The 18,770-nt window shown below is 39.0% G+C and overlaps 1 protein-coding gene across 20 annotated transcripts in view; it reads left to right on the forward strand.

Annotated features, from left to right (window-relative positions):
- The window catches only part of OSBPL6 (oxysterol binding protein like 6), a 202,043-nt gene that overhangs the window by 168,482 nt on the left and 14,791 nt on the right, over window positions 1–18,770 (forward strand). For 18 of the 20 annotated variants that reach the window (XM_082630568.1, XM_082630567.1, XM_082630566.1 and 15 more), the window contains 3 exons: window positions 2,972–3,105; window positions 11,192–11,299; window positions 12,967–13,104. In XM_082630568.1, coding sequence (XP_082486694.1) covers window positions 2,972–3,105; window positions 11,192–11,299; window positions 12,967–13,104 — 380 coding nt within the window. Of the gene's footprint in view, window positions 1–2,971; window positions 3,106–11,191; window positions 11,300–11,381; window positions 12,208–12,966; window positions 13,105–18,770 lie in introns of those variants that run through there. The other 2 variants (XM_082630569.1, XM_082630563.1) reach the window with 2 other exon arrangements.

Here is an 18,770-nt window from a genome sequence, read left to right on the forward strand (position 1 = left end):
TCAGGCACAGGGAGTAAGAGTATAATAAATAAGAAGCAGGAGAGTGGAGTGAAGGTGGACTGGGCCGTCTTGTCTGTGTTTACCAAGAAGAGCCTCAGCTCCCAGATGAACTCCCTCCCCTTATTGCTATAGCATTTAAATTTCAGCCACTGAAACTTTGTGTGTGTGTGTGTGTGCCTTATGATAGTACCTTCCCAGTCCCTTGGAGAAAGATACACATTATGTTGTTTTCAGTCACTAACATCTTATTATGAATTAATCACATTTATTTCCCCTGGGCCCGCTGGTAATAGGTTATAAAATATTCTTGGAAATGTGTGTTAAATGGAACATCTCAAGTACCCCCCATAATACTCAAGAGCCTAGTGACTCAGGAAAGAAGGGGCACACTCTGAGGACATCTCTGGGAATGCTGAAGTCAACAAAAATGTATAGTCTCCTTTTTTTTTTTTTTGTGGTACGCAGGCCTCTCACTCTTGTGGCCTCTCCCGTTGCGGAGCACAGGCTCCGGACGCGCAGGCTCAGCGGCCATGGCTCACGGGCCCAGCTGCTCCGCGGCATGCGGGATCCTCCCGGACCGGGGCACGAACTCGCGTCCCCTGCATCGGCAGGCGGACTCCCAACCACTGCGCCACCAGGGAAGCCCTATAGTCTTAAACCATCAGCAAAGACGTGCTAGGAGAGATTTCTTTAATTCCACAATCCTGAAGCAATTAAACTATATCATCTCCCCCACCTTTTTTTTCTATAGATTTTTCAGTTGAGATTCTGTAAGGCCACCTCTCTTTCACCTCCTGTTTTACTCCTTGCACATTTTTATTGCATATCTTAGCTGGATGCTAATCATGTCATTAAACTAGAGCAATGTTATTTTGTTTATGTAACAGCATAGATTTATGGCCAGGAAAGCCAGTAGCTTTTACTTCTAATGTGAGGTTATAGCAGCAGGTAAAATGAGACGGCAAATGTGTGAATTAACTATAGCACAGCTTCTAAAGGAAGATGGGTAAGTTTGAAGGTAGCCCTGGGAAAGCTTTGTGTATTTGGTTGCAATCCGGAGGCTTTCAGGAAATCCAAGTTTCAACAGAATTTTAAAACCTTTGTTGAAACAACATGTTTTCTTTTCAGTTGTGCTAGAAAAAAAGGGGGGGGGGGGCTTTTCTATGACTATTGAATGAGCTCTTTAGGAAGAATTATGGATTTTGAAATGAGTGAGAGTCTGCTTTTAGAGCTGCCAGTTGGGTTAACATATTTCAGCTATCAAGTTATTACCTTAAAATTGATAACTAGAATGTAGCACATAAATCAATAGATTGTGAGTCCCTTATGATCTCACCATTTTTCCCCTTTAATTCAGGCCACTGTTTTATGCTAAATTTTTCCACTTCTTTAAAAAAAATCCTTTCTCTTATAAGGAAATCCCTATTTTAGAAGACTTTGCATTTTATAGAAACTGTTATTGTAAAGATAGGAGTTGGAAATTCAACCTTTTTGTGTTTCAGAATTAAAGACTGCCTTGGATTTTTACCAATGTATGTTGTTAGGTATGCAGAAATGGCGGTGGAGGTTGTTTTTATTGTTGCTTTTATTTTGTTTTATTTTATTTCCAGCTCTATTGAGATATAATTGACATGTAATATTGTATAAGTTCAAGGTATACATGTTGATTTGATACACTTATATACTGAAAATAATTGTGATAGCTAACACCGTACTGTTTCTTTTTTTTTTTTTTTCATATTTATTTGGTTGTACTGGGTCTTTGTTGCAGCAGGCGGGCTCCTTAGTTGCAGCTCGCAGGCTCCTTAGTTGTGACTCACTGGCTCCTTAGTTGCAGCACATGGGCTCCTTAGTTACGGCTTGCTGGCTCCTTAGTTGCAGCAGGTGGGCTCCTAAGTTGCGGCATGCATGTGGGATCTAGTTCCCTGACCAGGGATTGAACTCGGGCCCCCTGCATTGGGAGTGTGGAGTCTTCACCACTGCGCCACCAGGGAAGTCCCACCATTTCTTTTTTGTGGTGCGAACATTTAAGACCTACTCTCTTAGGAACTTTCATGTAAATAATACAGTACTATTAACTATAACACTATACTGTACATTAGATCCCGAGAACTTATTCATCTTATAACTGGAAGTTTGTGCTCTTTAAAAACACTTCTGGGGCTTCCCTGGTGGCGCAGTGGTTGAGAGTCCGCCTGCCGATGCAGGGGACACGAGTTCGTGCCCCGGTCCGGGAAGATCCCACATGCCGCGGAGTGGCTAGGCCCGTGAGCCATGGCTGCTGAGCCTGCGCGTCTGGAGCCTGTGCCCCGCAATGGGAGAGGCCACAACAGTGAGAGGCCCGTGTACCGCAAAAAAAAAAAACAAAAAAAACAAAAAAAAAACCACTTCTGATATCATGATGTTCTTGGCTGAGAAAGTAATGCAAGTGCTCTTCTTAAGACCAAATCATTTCCTACCCCAAAGAGAACTAGTTAGAACTTCTAAAACAGCTGTCTTATTTATATTGGAAGGACTCATAAAATGCTCTTGTTTGGGTGCACACTTTGGGGAAATAATTTTTGATAGTTCTAAATGATTTGCATGAGGCTTCATTGTACACAGAACTGCTCAAATATTGCCTTCAAATATGGCAGAGTAAAACTTGTTCCCTTTTCCTTCTAGGAATTGTAGTTTAGTTTCTAAATACTGAAATTTAAAAATTGATAATTTTATATGCTGCTTCCAGGTCTTTGTTGGCTTATCTGGTTTGAAATGCTAAAACTTTCATCCTGATTAATTACCATTCCTGTATTTGTTTTGTGTATAGATATTCTGGTAGATTCCATTTTATGGCTGACTTTCAATTAGACTGTAACATAAACTTTCCAGAAAATATCTGTGCATGAGTTAAAGTACTGAGAAGTTTATAATTTTGTATATTCTTTCTGGATCCATTTGATCTTTGTCTCTTACTTTTCTCCCCACGCAGTGCATTCTCTTTTGAAGTCAGCGTTTAATAGCATAGCTATAGAGAAGGAGAAGCTTAAGCAGATGGTTTCTGAGCAGGATCACAATAAAGGCCACAGCACGCAGATGGCACGGCTCCGACAGTCACTGTCTCAGGTAAATGAGAGTGTTTGTTTCACTCTCATAATACATTCCTAACCCTGTAAGCCAAAGATGGGGGTGGAGGCAATCCATCATGGGGATGGCACATCATCTGAAATTCTCCCAAGACATTGCAGTGTCAGTATTACATTTTATTACTTTTCTTCCAACCAATATCAAGGTAAGAGTGAAAATCAACCAAACTTGCTTGCAAACATAATTGCTATTTTGGCTGATTGAATACTTTTAATGCCTCTCTGTAGTCATTATAAGGCAGTCCCCGGTTTAAAAAAAAAATCATGCATTTGTACATGATTTACATACACATTTAAACAGTTACGTTCCAGAATATGTTTGATCCAATGTCAAATAGACAAAATCTACCAGATCTTCCACACTTACTATTTTTTCCCACTTATATTTTAATCTGTTGAAAATTACTGATAACTATTACCTATTTTTTCTATTCTGATTTGCACTCTTAGGATTTTCTTCCTAAGTTACGCTCCCTGAAGCTAGACTCTTATATATATTTCAGTATATATTTTACACTATAATAAATATTACTCAATATATATTATATTGATCTTATTAATACTAATCAAGTCCCTGTGTATTTCAAGGTTGAAATTTCTGTTAAAAATCCTTTAAAACTGCCCTTATGCTTTCTTACACTTAGCACTTCCTCTGAAATATTTTCATTTAGTCTATAAATTAACCTTTAAAACTTCCTTTGAGACTTCAATGTTGTTATTGATTTTGTATGAGAACTCAGTGTTTATATAAAATATTGTTCACTTCCTGGTGCCTTGGATCAGAGCGAAGGAGCAAGCAAATCCTGGGTGAGTGGTTTTCCATGTGGATCAGCTCCTGCTTGAAGAGTTTCCCTCAGTTCCTGAAAATTAGACTTAAACTGGTCTCACCATGTTTTATGTACCTGAACTGTCAGCATCTTTTCAGCGTTAAGTTTCACATTATTGAATGCTTTTTTCTGGGCCACACTTTCTGCTGTTTGCCATCAAACACTGTCAGTTGAGGTGCATATGCTGCTTCCAGTGCAAAACTAGGGAACTCGAGAGCCTGAGCATTCAAAGCGGCAACTGTGTTCCAGTCTTCAGAGGGCTTCCTTCACAAGCACACTTTAACGGTTGCCCTGTACTGATTTCATGTCATGTATCTGTTGCATACCTAGTCCATGTTAATCAATCTTCTGAATCATGATCCTGAAAGGATCATGAATCAGAAAGATCAAAATAATGGTTAGTAAACATCTTGTATGTCATCTTGTAAATGTGTCAAATACACTTTTGTCCCCCTACATGTTGCAGTGTTTTTCTTCAGATGTATTGAGGATTGAAGTCTTAGTGGTATGAGATAAGCTTGTACTAAGAAAAATAAGAAAATATGCTTGTTTCCCGCTTGCTTGCCTTTATTTGCTTGTTGGTAAGACAGAGAATAGTAAACACATCTAAGTTTGGGAGGTCAGGTGAGATTAGAAATGGTGATAAAGAGAAATTTTAAAGCAGTCATTCATTTGTTCATTCATTTATTCATTGTGTTTCATTCAACTACTGTACTTTAGGTACAGTGCAAGGTATAGGACACCAAGTTAAAAGTAGCCCTGGCCATGTTCCCAGGAAGTTCATGATCTGACTACTGAGATGAGCAGTATTTACTCAGGAAACAGTTAAATGGACCACGCTGTAGTCCATTCCCAGTGGCACATGAGCGGTGCAGATTTCCAGGGCTCTGCGTGTTCAGAGAAATGAGAGATGCCTGAGCTGTGAGCAGACCCAGAGATCAGGTTTGTGGAAGAATTGGTCCTTGATGGACCTCAGGAGATAGCAGCAGCTGTTACCAACCTGATAAAAGTAAAATAAAGTGAAATTACATCACCTTGCGTGCTTTGGGTTAAATGTTTCCTTCTCTTGTCTAAACATTTATTTGCATCTAGACTTAGAGCCTCAATAGATTTTTGTTGGGTTATTTGCAAGGGGCAGGGCGTGTTATATTTACTTCATTTTTTTGAACTCAAAAAATGTGAAAATAATTTGGGACTATAAAGATAGTTATACCCTGTCCACTAGTGAATTCAGTGCTTCCAGTTCTGTGTTATCACAGCATCTTGGCTGCGTTCACATCCTTCTGTCTGTACATACCTTCCCATTGGGTGGGTTGTTTCCTCCTGAGCTCTAGGGCTCAGGAAAGAGGCCCTGGCAGAAAGATGTGGATACCCCCGTATATCGGTGAATTTATAGATGTTGATAAGTTGTGTTTTCAGTCAGAATAAAAGAGGCCAATGGAGCTGCCATAGAGAACATTAGTATTTAAAGGACAAAAATGAGGATCCTTTGATGGAAACCTAGGGGAAACAGCTGACAAATTTAGGTAGCTATGATCATTGAGATCAGGGTAAAGAGTTTTGATAATTTCAAGAACGAAAAGGTTAACAGGGTCTGACTTAGCAGCAAATGATATATGGACTGAAAGTCAACCTTGAATTTGGCAGTCATCTAAGTTTGTTTGTGTCATGAAGGGAAGGAACTAGCAGATAAGGAGACATTGAAGATGGGAAACAATTAACTGATGTAGCCATCCTGATTGGCTAATTCTATTATTTTCATTGTGCCTCTTTAAATATAGCACTAAGGATTGAACAAGATATGAAATAGCTTGAGTACATTGAGACAGCTGTTCTATGTATGTTTCTATGTTAATATAACTTCACATTATATATTTTAGGTAGCCTAAAGACATCTTTGATCCTTATTCAGGTATCATCAGTTAAAACCCAGATATTTTTTTAGTGAACAGTTACCAATCCAAGTCTCTCCCCAGAAAGGGAAGGAGAGAGAGAGACTGTTTAAATAACTTTTTAGATTAGTCTAACGTTTTTAAAGCTTATTTTTTATTTGACATACTGATTTGATATATGTCTAATGATTAAAATGCAGATTTTCAATAAAGCTTTTAAATATATCAACTTGGCAAATTCCATCATCCTTTTAGAAGGTACATAGCATAATAAAATAAGTAAAATTAGCATTCTTCACTGCACGCTCAGCATAAATTTTTACCTGCCTTGGGCATGTAATAATTTGCAAGGCTGAACAGTATAATAACTTTCTCTTCTAAAGTAGTATTTCATCCCTGATCTATATGTATATAAAAATGTACATAATTCTGTTATTTTACCCCATGAAACTTTAAAAGTAAACTTTTACACCTGAAAGGCAGCATAGATGTTGGATTTACACCCGTAGGACAAGGTATTTTGTGTGGCATGTATCCCTTTGTAAATGACTTTATTTCACAGCAGCTATAATTTTATGTACTGAACACCAAAATCAAATGGTATACAGTAAGACTATGGTAAACTCAGCACCCTAGATTACTATAACGAAAGATTCAACTTGCCTTGAGTCTGTCTGCAATACATTACACTCCGTCACTATTACCAGTTTGATTTCTGGCCCCAGAGTTTGTACACAGCTTGTGCTAAATGCATTGGGTGTTGAGTCCATGCAAATGTGAGCAGCAGAGTATGAGCCAGTGCTCGGTGTAGAGTTACTGAATTTCACTAGATCAGTACGGCATCCACTGTTAGATGTGCCATCATTCTGTGCATTACTAAGAAAGAAAAAACTGTCAATTAAACTGACCAGTGCTTCAGAGGTGTTAATGTTTGAGGACTTGTGCATATTAGAATCAGTGAAACGTGGTATGTTTGGGAATGTAAGCAAAAACATTGGCTTAAGGCACATAGCAGCGTAATTAATAGCAGCATAATTAAAATCCCAGTCATAGTGTTTACCGTCCTTCCTGTCTACAACATTTTATACATCCAAAATAAGTATTCTGTGTTGGGATAAATGTTCTAAGTGTATTTGTTCCTGAATTTCAGAGTTCCCTGAGACTTGGCCAAATTTGTTGTATATGAAGATATTCTTCATAGAATCCTTTACATCTTTTTTTTAGCCATCCAGTAACTTTAAATTGATGTCATTTTGGACATAATTTGGCAATATTTATTAAAAGCCATAAAAATATTTTACCCTTTGACCCTTTGGTCCATGGCTGATATGTATAATCTAAGGGGGTAATGCTGAATGTAGAAAGCCTGTATGCACATAAACGTTCATGGCAGCATTATTTATCCTAAGAAAAATCAGTAACAACGTAAGTGCCCAAGAGTAGAAAATAACTTGTTCCGCAGTTATTAAAATCACATTTGTGAAGAGTTTGAAACATAAAATAAATATCTGTGTACAAAGAATAAGTGGCAGACACAGGATGTAGAGTATGTTCCCATTAAATAATGTGGAAAATTCGTAAGAAAAAAAGCTAGAAAGAACTATACCAAGCTACCAGGCTTCCCTGGTGGTGCAGTGGTTAAGAATCCACCTGCCAATGCAGGGGACACAGGTTCAAGCCCTGGTCCAGGAAGATCCCACATGCCACGGAGCAACTAAGCCCGTGTGCCACAACTACTGAGCCTGCGCTCTAGAGCCCACAAGCCACAACTACTGAGCCCACATGCCACAACGACTGAAGTCCGCTCGCCTAGAGCCCGTGCTCCCCAACAAGAGAAGCCATCGCAATGAGAAGCCCGCGCACTGCAACAAAGAGTAGCCCCCGCTCACTGCAACTAGAGAGAAAGCCCGCGTGCAGCAACGAAGTCCCAATGCAGCCCAAAATAAATAAATTAAATAAATAAATTTTAAAAAAGAAAGTAAGAAAGAAATATACCAAGCTACCAGAAATTGGTTGATTGGGTAGTAAGGTATGAATTTTTAAAAATATTTTTCTAGTTTTTTGCATTTTCCAAATACACTATAATAGTATTTTTTTAATAAAAAACAAGGTGATTTTTAAGAGATACCCAGGTTCTTGATAGCTCTAGCTTTGACAGTTTGCATACTCATATTCTCACTCCTTTTCAACCAGTTTTGCTTTTATCTGAAGGGTTTAAGTCTTCTGGTGATCCCATATTGCCATATGTTTCATATCCTTCTCCAGCCTTCAGGCTTCTATGTGTCCTTCCCAGAACCCACAGTTCCATTCAGTAAAATGCATATGCTATGCCAGAGTCTCACCCAGTCTAAGGTAAATTCTCACCCATTGTCTGCCTACGAGGGTGAATGGTAGTTAATAGCCAAGGAGGTAAGGATTTGGGCAATTATTTCTGGCTCAGAACTTCAAGATGGTAACTTCTTTTATAGATGGGTCGGGAATTATGTGTTTCTTGGATATATTACACTTGAATGTGTATGAGGGACATGAGGTGTGGGGAAATGAGTATACTTTGCGGAGAGTTTGTAGTGCGGTCTGAACTCACTCATGAAAGCAAGTAGTGAGACTTCCTAAAGAATCTAGGCACAGTTCCTGAGCCTGAGGCTGCTTCCTGCCTGCTAGGCCTCGGCCCCGTCTGCTACTCCTGGAGCAATGTTATTACTCACAAGTTTCCGTGGCTTTTCTTGCTCATGAGCTGGTGCAAGTGGCTGGCGACATGCCTCCTTTTCCCTCGCTTCACCACTGTACAGACTCCTCGGGTGCATTCTGTATATTGTTTCTGCCATCAACTGGGCTCTTCTATGTTAATTATCACTGATAGTGTCATTTCACTGAAAATATCTGTATACCTCGACGTTCCCAAGGATGTTTCCATAATATCGTTGTAGAGAAAATAGGTGAGCTTCAGGGAGGGAAGTAACAAATGTGGTCCTGAGCACTCCCTAAACTCCCTAAGAGCGCTCATGGCGCTTGGTTGTAGCCAACTTCAAAACAGTGTGTGTGACTGAGGCAAAAGGAGGAGCCGTCCTGGCAAGACACACAGAAATGGGCTGTTGCATGCTCCGCATCTGCTTACACTTTCTGCCCTTGGGGTTGCCAGAGTTGGAATAGTATTTATTTCCACGCTTTTTTGTGCCACGTAACAACGTTTTTCTACCACTGCATATATATTATTCATACAATATTCCTTTAATTTTCAGCTCATTTCCTATTGATACTATCAGCTAGAGGCTACTTTGTGTGCCTTCACACACACCTGTAGGCAAGATTACATTTAATGAATACTGGATGAGATGAGAGCTTAAATGGGAATTTAACTTTCTTAAACATCCAGAGCAAACAATTCTCCACGTTTCCTTATAAATGGGAAACGTGTGTAAAACTCCCACCCTCTGAAAAAAACATTACTTATCCTTGCCCTTGAGTTTTTGTGGGGTTTGTTTTGTTAACTCTGTCCCAGGGGCAACAGAAGGTGCAGTCCCTCTGGAGGAACCCTTAGTTGAGGTTTGTGTGAAACCCTGAAGTCATGAATGTGATTCTTCAATTAAAACCGTCAAACAACCTACAACAAGGCCTCCTACTTCCTAGACAACAAAATATATCTGGTTCCAATTGTTTCAATAACTAAGACAGCTTTCAGCACACTCGTGGACAGAAAAATAATAAAAGAACAAATAAGCATATGTAGTCACAAAGAATATGAATGATACAGTATTTTTTTTTCAAATTTCAAGTGTTCGAGATTTTGCTCTAAGAAAAATGGTCCTGAGCACTTTTGCAGAATATAAAAATATTAGGAAGCACATGGTTTATTTACTAAAAAAGTAATCATCTTTTTTCTCACTAACACATCCCTGTTTTCTCAGAGAACTGGACACATATTTCCTCCTGTCTGCAATATGACTGTAGGATCTGTGTCCACCTTTAATCCATCAATACTTGACAGCCCGCAAGACCAAGTGTGTTCTATTTTACACATATTTTACAAACTGGTTCTAAAGACTTTAAACAAAAGCCAAAAGCTGTGAGTGAACAGTTTTCTTCTTAAAAAGCAAAAGCTGGGATGAAGGGAGAGGGGCTGTTCTGTGCTCCATGCCCAAGGATTCTGCACCACTCAATGCAAGTGTGAAGTTTAGCCACTGTGTAATTTATCCTGGGTGATATAATAGGTACAGAGTTATAGTTATGCTGTTATATTTGTATATGTATTGGTTTACCGTAGTCATCGACTCTTTACAAAGAAACGCAGAATCCTCACTCCCTGGGGCAGGTGTGCTCTTCAGTAAGTCCTGATATTTATCTTTCACTCTGAAACATTCACTTCCATCTTCTAATTGCTGGTTTCAATGGGAAGGAAAGGAGCTGTCCAGCTTTTCACTGGGCTTTGTCCTCACAAAGGTCTTTTACTTGAGACTTGGTGTAATCCAGTCAGCTACATGTGTCTTCAGTATATGGAACAGGTTCCCATGCACTCATGTGCTCCATGTGCCTCTGTCCACAGGGCCCCTGTTAGGGAGCCCATGCTTATGTAAAGCTGTTCTCTTCTTGCCCCACCCTCTAAACTGGGTTGTAGCTGATGGTGTTTTACTGATGCTGACTTAGGGTGTGTTAAAAGTCATGAGATGCAGGTAGCTTGGAGTTAGTTTCCTTTTTGTGATATGTCCTTTATTAGACTTGTCGATGTTTACACTGTTCAAGGAAGGCATCTTTGGTCTACGCTTGAGTTAGTTCTGTGGTACTGTCATAGGTATTAATTATGTGCTCCTAGAAAGTGGAAAGACAACTATTTTCTTTCACCAGACTAAAATATAGCTCTAAAATATAGCTCTAGATATAAAATAAAGCCAGTTCATTGTTCATTACATTTCCAAATAATTTTTAAGATATCTGGTTTTGAAACAACTCCCACATTTTAGAAACTAAAACCAAAAAAAAAAAAAAAAGGAAAGAATCAATCATTTTTAGCCTAGGGTGTAAAATGTGATATATATGTGGTGGTAGACTGGGCTTGGGTGTAACGGACCTGACTCTAAGGGAGAGAAAATTCCATGAATCATTTTTATGAAATCCATGAACTCTTTCAACCCACTAACCTACTAAGTAGTAGTCTTATATTGCAAAAAAATGAGTGCCTTAATTCTGAGCCATTTATTTCCTTCTTACCAGAGGGATCTGGCCTATGGTGGCTCCAAAAGTTTCAGCTAAGAACATCATAAGACTTTGTTGTCTAAAGTGTACCTGTGTGCTTGTTCTGCTTTGTGCTTGCTTAACAACTTGAAATTACATATGCGGTTTTTGTTATTTTAAGGCACTCAACCAGAATGCTGAACTAAGGAGTCGGTTGAACAGAATACATTCAGAATCTATTCTTTGTGATCAGGTTGTCAGTGTAAATATTATTCCTAGCCCTGATGAGGTAAGACTCATTTTTAATAGATGCAGAGTACTTATTTTATAGCATCTAAATCTACTGCCCATTTTTATTTATTTTTATACAGTTCTTTCACTGCTGATACGGTTCCCTGCATAAATATCGCGTTGCTGACAGTTCAGTGTTCTTTGGAGTGAAGGATGTACATGAGCTTGACATCACTGGTTATTGGTGATCAGTTGTCTCTTTTTATTTATTCCATCTCATGCTACTGAATATTTATTTGGTATATGCTCCAGCTTGTGAATTTTCTCTCACTCTTCATTTGAAATATTTCTTACCATCCATGGCCCATGAAATGTTGAAACACACTCTTTCCGCTGCGAAGGTGCTACGTGAAAGTGTGCCTAAGGTGTGTTTTCAACGTCCTGTCTCAGAAGAGAGGTCACCTGACCTTGCGGAGATGCTCCTGTTAGTGCTGCTACAGCTCCTACTGATGATGATGCTAATAATTAATCGTTAACACATGTCAGGTGAATGCTTACTGTGTGCTTGGCATCATGCTAACCCGCTTTATACATGTTATCTCAGTTCACACCCCCAGCGACTCTCTGAGGTAGGTGCTCTTACTCCATTTTTCAGAAGAATTTTCGAAGACATGGTTAGAGGATAGGAGAACATTCAGTACTGGGGCTAAACTTGAGTGTATAATTCTGTTTATAATCCTTTATAAAAGTATTATTTTTAGCCATGAGAATTTATACTTTTCAACAGCAATACATGTAACAAGGTGAGAGTTTTAACTAATACTAAGGCCACATTTGCACCAAAAATGTACATTTTTCTAGAAATCTGTGGGTGCAGGTGTTCTGCCATCTAACTGCTTAGGAAATACCATCCCCAGACAGCTTCTCTTTGATGTAAGTTACCCACCCCGCGTCCATCCACCTCCATGGGTCCCGTGATCTCTGATGACACTTATGCCTACTCAACTGCCCAGAATCTAGAGGTATTTCTAAAATGTTGTCATTCAAAAATTAGTCAACAATCTCAGTTTGAATCTTCTTTGCAACTTGAAATGTGTACTAGAATATATATATTTTAGTTCTCTTACATATTTTTCTGATTGAAGCTTAAATTGTATCCTTGGAAACAATATTTATTACTTACTGAATAAAAATACAATTTGAAGTAAGGTTCAATACTCTAATCATATGTTTCATTGGATAAAATTCATGATCAAACTGGAAAATGACTTTTATATATTCCGTCTCAAAAATTAGTCTTGTAGTCTGTTTTCTTAGCATATCTCTAGTGGTTTCTACAAATACTGCTTGAGGTGTAGTATACTGGTTAGAATATGGCTAGTTAATGACAAGCCTAAGCATATGACAAGGAACTTGTCTCCACAGTCAATTCAGGGTATTGATAGGGGCTCAACCTGTTACATTCCACTTAATATTAATTGAGCGTAGATTTAAAATCAACTCACCTTTCAGCTGCACCTTTTGGATTCTTTAGGCATATTGGAAGGAAACTTATGCAGTGGTCATTACTCAGTTGCAAGTGAAAATTAGCTGTGGTCACCACTCTTTTAACATATAGTGTGAATTTTTCTAGAAATCTGGCTAGTACGTCATGGTCTCATTTGAACAAATAGCCATTCTTACAGGGAAGAAAACGATTACACCATATACTTTTCTCTTCTGTAGGCTGGTGAGCAAATCCATGTCAGTCTCCCCCTGTCACAACCAGTAGCCAATGAGAGCCGCCTCTCCATGTCGGAGTCTGTCTCTGAGTTCTTCGATGCCCAAGAAGTGCTCCTCTCTGCAAGCTCATCAGAGAATGAGGTAAGGTTCCTTGATGCATCAACCCTAACTGCTTCTGACCATGAGTTTCGGTTAAAGAAAGTAAGACTGTGGAACTTTTTTTTTTTAATATTATAGTAAGATGTCCAAATAGTAGCAAAGCCAAAAGCATGCAAACTATATGGTTTCCATTTACTGAGCCCTTAACACTGGGCACCAACTCAATAGTCACAAATTTGATGAATAAAAAGAAAGAATCAAGATTTATTCTGACTTACCTGTACAGTTCATATTTCACGGTAAACAAATAGTTGATAACAGACTCCTTTATAGAAGAAGACTAGCTAATAAATATATTAAGCATGAGAAAATAAGAAAATTACCATTCATGTTTGTACATACACACACACACATCCATACGCATCTTTACCAGAGACAAGAATTTGAACTTAGAAGGATAATGTCTAGCGTATATCTAGTTGGCTAATTATCATTTTTGGAGGTTACCACTGGCTACCATAAAAGCTTTATTGGATTGCTTGTCATGCCTGTGAATCTTGGCAAGGTCTTGGAAACAAGAAATCTCTTCCTTGGTCAGGTTGCAGAAATTCTTTTACTGAAATTTAGTCAAGTACACTTAGAATTTTTTTTTTTCATTTTTGGCATGGGAGAAGCAGCCAAAATTCTTTTCCACACAGTTGTTTAAGAATTTTGTCATTTGAGATTACAAATCTGTACTGCATTTTTACAAAAAGGAGATGAAATAGTTGCTAAGTGTTATTTCCATAGAAATAGAAAATAGATTTCCATGCATAGAAAATAGATTGAAAGGAAAAATCTTGACAATTAGTAGTAGTTCTTTTTGGATGTTTGGAAATATGAGTGATTTTAGAAACAAAAATAAGTAGAAAATAGAAAGAAAGAATGAACACATCACTTTTCTAATGGAGAAAAGCTAAAACAGAATTCTTGTATCAGGTACTGAATTTGTTACCACGTCAAGCTAGGCACTTGCCTCTCAGATTCCAAGTCATACATTAAAAGATTCACAGAAACTCCCATTCACAAGCCAGAGAACTAGTTTAATGCTAGTTCTACACGCTACCAGCATTTTTTTCTCTGACTCTCCCTTTTCTGGGCTTCCATTGCTGACCCAGTTCTTTGTCCTTATTCAAGCAGACAAACGTAACTATACATTATCTGGGCTTTGACCCATCATCTGATAAGTTTATAGCATACCCCTATGAGAGCAACTTAATTTCCCTATTTCTAGTTCTTGGGGTCACATTCAACTGGGCACCCAGTTGCCACTTGCACCAGCCACTGGCAATGCAGAAATGAAGAGGATGTGAAGCAGGTTACATGCATGAGTCCAAGCAAGATGGTGGTGCTACCCCCATGAAAGAGTGGACCAAGTGGCCGATAGAGGGGCAAGGTCGTAGAGGACAGAGGCGCGTGGAGTTGATATCCTCACGTTAAGGCATTGCGAGTTTATCAGACCTCCCAGTGGAGTTATCTGGCAACCTTTTGGATATTCAAGTCTACAGCTCAGGGAGAAAGCAGGTCTAAAGAGAGAGCAAGAGTCAGCTCAGGATCCACCCAACCACCTGCCTGTGAGACATTGCCACCTGGGTGCTCCACAGACTCTCTAATTCAGCATGTCCAAATGAATGAATCAGCAGCCCCTTACACACACACACACACACCCCAAGGGGGAAAACTCAAACTTACCCATACTTCTCATATTGCTTTTCTAAGTGCTTTTCTCCCCAGTTGTTCACATCAAATACCTGAGTTGCCTCACTATTTCCCTTCACTACCACCCACCACCCATGTTGATTTACTCATCGGGTTCTGTAATTTCTGTTATCTAGATACTCTCAGATACATACATTTTCCTAAAGCTTCACTGCTGCTACTGCAGTTCAATCCTCCGTCAGCTCCCCTCCTAAATTACCCTGTCAATCTCCATAACTAGTTTGCCTGCCTCCTTTATTGCCCCCGCGAATCCATTTTCCACTGGGCAGCCTGGCTAATCTTTCCAAAATGCAAAGCTGATGATGTCCCTATTCCCCAGTGTCCTTAGGATGACAACATAAACTCCTTAGCTATCGTTCAAAGACTCATAATCTGGTCTCTGCTCTCAGCTGCAGCCTCTTGCAACCTCTCTTCTTCTGGTGCCTTCCAGAGGCCAATGGAGTGCTTCCTGCAGTTGTCAATTTGCTCCAGACACCCCTTGTCCCTTGCTGAAATAAGGAAAGTGACTCCTACAACCCACACTGGAAAGAACTAAGCTATACATCTATTCTTTGTGACCGTATCTTACAGGTTTTCATAAAATGTCTTGTGTTTTACTTAAATCTTTCCCCTTTATCACAACACTCAGTCTTAAGTATTTGAAGAGCCTGGACCAGGAAATAAACCCAAGTGACAGGCACCTCCATATTCTCAAGGTTGCTCTTCCCCTTAGGCTAAGACTTTGTTCCTGAGGCAACCTCATCTGCCCAAGTTTCCAAGTTCTCTTGTGATGAGATGCCCCCAGAAGTCTCCTTGAGTCTCTGGACAACAGACTTGGCAAGCCCACCTGATTGGTTTACCGTACATGTGAGAATCCCAGTAGCCGCTGCAGGATGGGCTCAACTGCATATTTGCATGACAGCTGCCAAAGGCTCTTGGGCCTCTGCATCGCTGCCCACCCTGGCTAAACATTTCTAGTGCCACGCGGTCAAATCGCTCACTCGCTTCAGTCTACTCAAAAGTCACCTTCTGAGAAGCCTACCCTGGATGCCCTACCTACAGTGTAGAGCTACCATTTCCTCCTCACCCCTGACCTTTCACATGCCTCTTCCCTTCTGATTTTTTTTCCATAATGCTTATCACTATCCAACAAAATATATATTTCGTATGTTTATTGTGTGTCTCCCCCCACTAGAGCGAGCGCAGAGATTTCACCACTCTGTCCCCAGCACTAGAACATTCTGGTGAACCAGGAACTCAGTAAATATTTGCTAACTGAATGAAGGAAAGAATGCTTATAGCTCATTACATATGATTAATCGGAGAAACATCTGGGCCTTAGCTGTCTTACATTAACATTTTCCATAACTGAGAGAAAAATCTTTATGTGCTTCACTTAATGAATGCACAACTTCTTTTAAAAAAAAACGCTCTTCTTACTTCCAGAATGATCTACTTCCTTGCCTCTACTTTTAAACTTGTTTCTGCAATGCTGCAGGCCTGGTCGCAGTTAGAAAAAAATATTTCATGAACTCTTTTGAATCCCAAACCTCTTAAAGAGAAGTATTTGGCTCCAAGACTTCTTGACCATGGGAGAGAAAACAAATATATATTAATTGTTTCATTATAATATGGCAGAGCCTTAACTTTATATACAGGATAACATGAGAGGACCATGGCCAGACTGCCCAGCCTTAGCTACTGCTCACACATACGATAATATAGATCTTATTCAGGGCCCACTGTCATTGTAGAGTTCTTTTATATTCTACACGGAACTTTCTACATGGGCATGGATATTGGACTGTTTCTATCATATATTAGTTTGGGTGAAATTAGAAATTGAAGAGGACTAGACTGTTTATAGCTTCTAAATGTTCATGTAATAAACATGCATGCAACATGAATTAGGTTCAGGCAGGCATTTGTCTTCTCTAACATAATTGGATGTGATTAGCTTTTTTCAGAGAAATCACATGGAAGAGTTTGATTTACGTTTTATTTCTATCAAGGTTTAGAATGTGGCTTTCATGGGCCTAAAGGTTTAGCCTTCCATTTAGTTGCAGTCAATGAGAACAGGAAGCCAGCTGCAGTGGGAAAATACAAATGAGAAAAAGACTTTATTCTCAATTTGCCATCTTTATAGCATTGCTCAGGGTGCAAAAGCAAAACTATCATTATTCATTTACATGAAATCATTCTGAGTATAACTCTATCTCCCTACATACATGAATTCTATTAAAAGCATCAGCAATAAATCCAGAAACCTTAAAGGCACAGGCTGATGGTTTTTATTACATACAAATTTAAAACTCTTACATGGCCAAAAAAGAGTGGCATAAACAACATTAAAAAATAAATTGCAAACTAGAAAAAAATGCAATTTATATGACAAGCTGAAAAATGTGTGAAAGATAAGACAGCAATTTCACTAAAGATGAAATTCAAACTAGAGATCTTTTATGTGTGTTAGGTAGATACATACTAATATAGATTGATAATGTATAGTGTTTAAGTGGGTGTGAGAGAGGGATGCTCTCATATACTGATGATGGGAACAAAGTAATACAGTACAATCTTCCAGGAGAGCAATTTGGCAACATACAGCTAAAGCCTAAAAGAGACTCATTTGACCCAGCAGTTTCACTTCTGGGAATAAACCTTAATGAAATTGCCAGACAGATTCACAGAAATATGTTTACAAGGATGTTCATCCAAGTAATGTCTATAAGTAATAAAAAATTGGAAGCCACGTGAATGCTGGTTAAATACCTTGTGTTATATAACTGTCTAATGAAGTACGCTGCCATTCCAAGTAAGGATGAAGAGCTATATTTATAAGAATGGAAGTATATTCAGAACACTATAAAATAGTATGTAAAACAATCCCCTTTTTCAGTATCTAAAGATAAACGTATCAGTGTGTTTACATAGGCATTTTGAAATTGGGGGTGGTACCTATGAAATGGTGAAAGTGATTTCTTTTAGGTCATAGAATGGATGATTTTCATATCATCTGTTTAGCTTCATGTAATTTCTAATTTTTTACGATAAGAATGTTTTGTTTTTATGTTCAGAAAAAATACAGCATATTTCCATCTTGAAGAAAGTAAATAAGTATCAACAGCTTTCTTGCCTATAGTAGAAACATTGGTTTTCCCATTCCTCTGAATGGCTCTACAGTACTTCTCTGTTTTCTTATCTGTTCTGTCTCTAAATCCCTTTAGTGCATATGTTGCCCCTTAATTTTATTCTTTTTTTTTTTTTAATTTATTTTGTCTGTGCTGGGCCTTCCTTGTGGTGCGCGGGCTTCTCTAGTTGCAGCACACGGACTCTAGGGCACGTGGGCTCAGTAGCTGCAGTGCTCATGCTTAGTTACAGTAGGTGGGATCTTAGTTCCCTGACCAGGGATCAGACCCGGGCCACCTACATTGGGAGCATGGAGTCTTAACCACTGGACCACCAAGGAAGTCCCTGCCCCTTAATTTTATTCTTATGTGAATTTTGGTTTCATTTTAGTTCCATGTTTCTCTCACGTAAAGAATGGCTTAATTCTCGATTTCTCCCTGTCCCTAAATCCTTCTCCCCTGCCCCCAGATAATCTGCCAAATTTTGTCCGTATACTTTAGATGTGGTTCCCAAATGCAGTTTTACTACTTGATCCTTACTGTGGCCATCTTAGTGTTATTGGTCAGTATTTCTTACCCAGATCTAGGTAGGATCCTATTTATTGTCTGGCCTCCCTAGGGAAAGCTGCTGAGTATCTTCCTGAGAACTAAATATGACTGTCATTTCCTTGCATTTAATAACTCATATGATTATATTGTGAACCCTTTATGTTGACATGAAAAGCCCTTCACAGTCGGACCTCATATCATTCGCCCTGTCCTCTGTTACAGCCACTCGACTTCTTAGCACTCCTAGAATAAATGTTTCTCTCGTGGTCCTTGCCGTTGCACACTATCCCTTCT

Source organism: Mesoplodon mirus (genome assembly GCF_964341445.2).
Source record: "Mesoplodon mirus genome assembly, chromosome: 8".
Taxonomy (NCBI): Eukaryota; Metazoa; Chordata; class Mammalia; order Artiodactyla; family Ziphiidae; genus Mesoplodon; species Mesoplodon mirus.